General features: G+C 34.7%; 1 protein-coding gene across 9 annotated transcripts in view; it reads left to right on the top strand.

Annotated features, from left to right (window-relative positions):
* Window positions 1-2557, top strand: part of Iml1 (GATOR complex protein Iml1) — a 159559-nt gene that overhangs the window by 5622 nt on the left and 151380 nt on the right. For all 9 annotated transcript variants that reach the window (XM_018521780.1, XM_018521786.1, XM_018521782.1 and 6 more), the window contains one exon: window positions 1734-1907. In XM_018521780.1, coding sequence (XP_018377282.1) covers window positions 1734-1907 — 174 coding nt within the window. The remainder of the gene's footprint in view (window positions 1-1733; window positions 1908-2557) is intronic.

Here is a 2557-nt window from a genome sequence, read left to right as displayed (position 1 = left end):
ATATATATATATATATATTTTTTAAATATTACTTTGAACTTTATTTTCCTTTTTTAATTATTGGATTTCATCAATTTGAACAAAAGTTACAAACAGAACGTATCACTACTATACTTACATTTGTGTTTACATATTTGCAAAAACAAAATATTAAAAAAAACAAATTTTTACCCCGCACAAAATCATAGGATTTTGGCCCTCGGTGAAATTGGCTGAAATTTTAGTATGTTATAGTTCTTAATTCACTGATCAAAAGTGTCCATAGGCACAAAGCTTGAAAATGACTAGTTGTTTTGTTATAGCCGTTTAAAGTTTTATTTTATTAATGCCTCAAAAGCAAGTTTTTGTAATAAATCAAGATATTTTAGATAACAATATGCCATCCACTCTCACCACTCTCACTCCCAACCCCACCCCCACTCCCACTTCATCCCCACCTCTATTCCCATACACATACACTCGCGCGCGCATTTTTACTATATACTTAGATTTTGCTAGATTTTTACAATTTCTCTCACGCGTATTATTTGAAATGTGTGAGTCCATTTACCTTTCATGTGCGAAGTACTTGATTATCCCGAATGTTTATTTCGGCATGTGAAGCTTCATATACAAAAAAATATCGGGTGCTCTCTAAGGTGCGATAGCAACATAGGATAGAAAATTCTTTTCCTCTTTGCTTTGCTTACATTCATATGCGGCAAGGGGACTCACGAAAATCAAGTAACGCAAAGGAATGAAACGCCTGTCACGTCCACGTCGTTCATTCCGAATAATTCTGAGAACGGACGAAAAACTAAAATCATAAATGTACCATTGATACATACACAAACACATGTGCGCGCGCGCACGCACACATATATGAAACTTCGATTTTTATGCACTTTTTTATAAAAATGCGCGGGCGTATGTGTGTGGGAATGGGGGTTGAGTGGGAGTGGAGTGGAGATGAGATTGGGAGTGAAGGTAGAGAGAGTAGAGTGGTTGGCATATTGTTATTTAAAATCTCTTGATTTATTATAGAAACCTGATTTTGAGGCATTAGTAAAATAAAACTTTAAATGGCTACAACAAAAAAACTAATCATTTTCGGGATTTGTGCCTATGGACACTTTTGATCAGTGAGTCAAGAACTATAACATACTAAAATTTCAGCCAATTTCACCGAGGACCAAAATCCTATGATTTTGTGCGGGGTCCGTTTTAGTGCAAAAATGAAAATAAGAGAAACAGTCTCCAATGACCATGATCTTAATAAATGTTATCTAGGACATGATCCTGAACAACATTTAAGAGGTTTTAGCCATTGCGTCGGTCGGACATTTTGTGTAATGTTAATGCCGGCGGTACTGTAACTTTCAAGCCTTATAACTCGAAAAGTACTTAATGAAAAATAACTTTATTACAGTGTTTTGAAAAGCTCTTGATACTGGTTATTACATTCTGGAATAAAAATAGGGTGTTCTGTTTAAAAAAATTAACGTGACCTTGACCTGATTTTGGTGATGCCACCCAAGGTCAAACTGATCAGATTAGTAAATACATCATTTCAAAACCTTACAACTTTTGTCCGAAGTATTTTTCTTGAAAATGCTTCATTTTTGAAATATTTGACAGTTTTCGGACTTTTTAAGTACCCTGTATATGTATACTATATAAATGTGTGTTATATGAAAGCTATTAAAGTTATATTAATATAATTATGTATACATATATGTGTAATGTATACATAGGGCCTACAGGAGTTCTAATACAGCAACATCATTACCAAGCTGTTCCAATGCAGTCACATTTGGAGTTACAAAGTGAGGCTATATCATCGACCATGAGTGGATCTCCGATGGAAGTTGGGGCGAATAATTCACATCAGATTTTAAGATCAGCATCTCAAACAGGATTTCAAGATTGTTAGTATTAAATATTATTCTTACTCTTGGTTTCTATGCACGCGTTTTCGTTCGTTGTGCGTACGTCAAACGCGTGTCTTCATGCGTTCCATCAATTAAACGTGCATGAAAACACGATCATGCATAAACATGCGTGCATGAAAACACGATCATGCATAAACATGGAAACAAAGTTTTAAGGTATATAAATATAAAAGATATATGCCTGTAATCATAGTCAGACCTTATATTTAAGGCTTTCTTAATTTATCTTTAGATGCTCTACGAATTATTTTATTGGCTACTATATCTCTTATATTTAATGTCTTACCCTATTACGATGTCAGCAAAGTCACTCATTATATTAACTCCAATTAAATTAACATTAATAACAAAGTCAAACTTATCTGAATGAGCAACAATATCCAAACTTACATATAACTTATATACAGGGTGATCCGTAATTCACGCATTTGGAGTACAGGACATGATACTCTATGCTAAAACAAACAACTTTTTCCTTTAGCAAAATTGCGTCCGACAAATAGTTTTTGCAAGAGAGTTTGTTGAAGTTAACGAATAAAGGTACAATTTCATGCAGCGAAGCTTCGCTGGCGAAGACCCCCCACTCCGTCGATTCGTGCGAAAATCCGTAGCGAGCGAAGGAACGC

Source organism: Trachymyrmex cornetzi, unplaced genomic scaffold (assembly GCF_001594075.2).
Source record: "Trachymyrmex cornetzi isolate Tcor2-1 unplaced genomic scaffold, Tcor1.1 scaffold996, whole genome shotgun sequence".
Lineage (NCBI taxonomy): Eukaryota > Metazoa > Arthropoda > Insecta > Hymenoptera > Formicidae > Trachymyrmex > Trachymyrmex cornetzi.
This window is presented reverse-complemented; position numbering and strand designations above follow the sequence as displayed.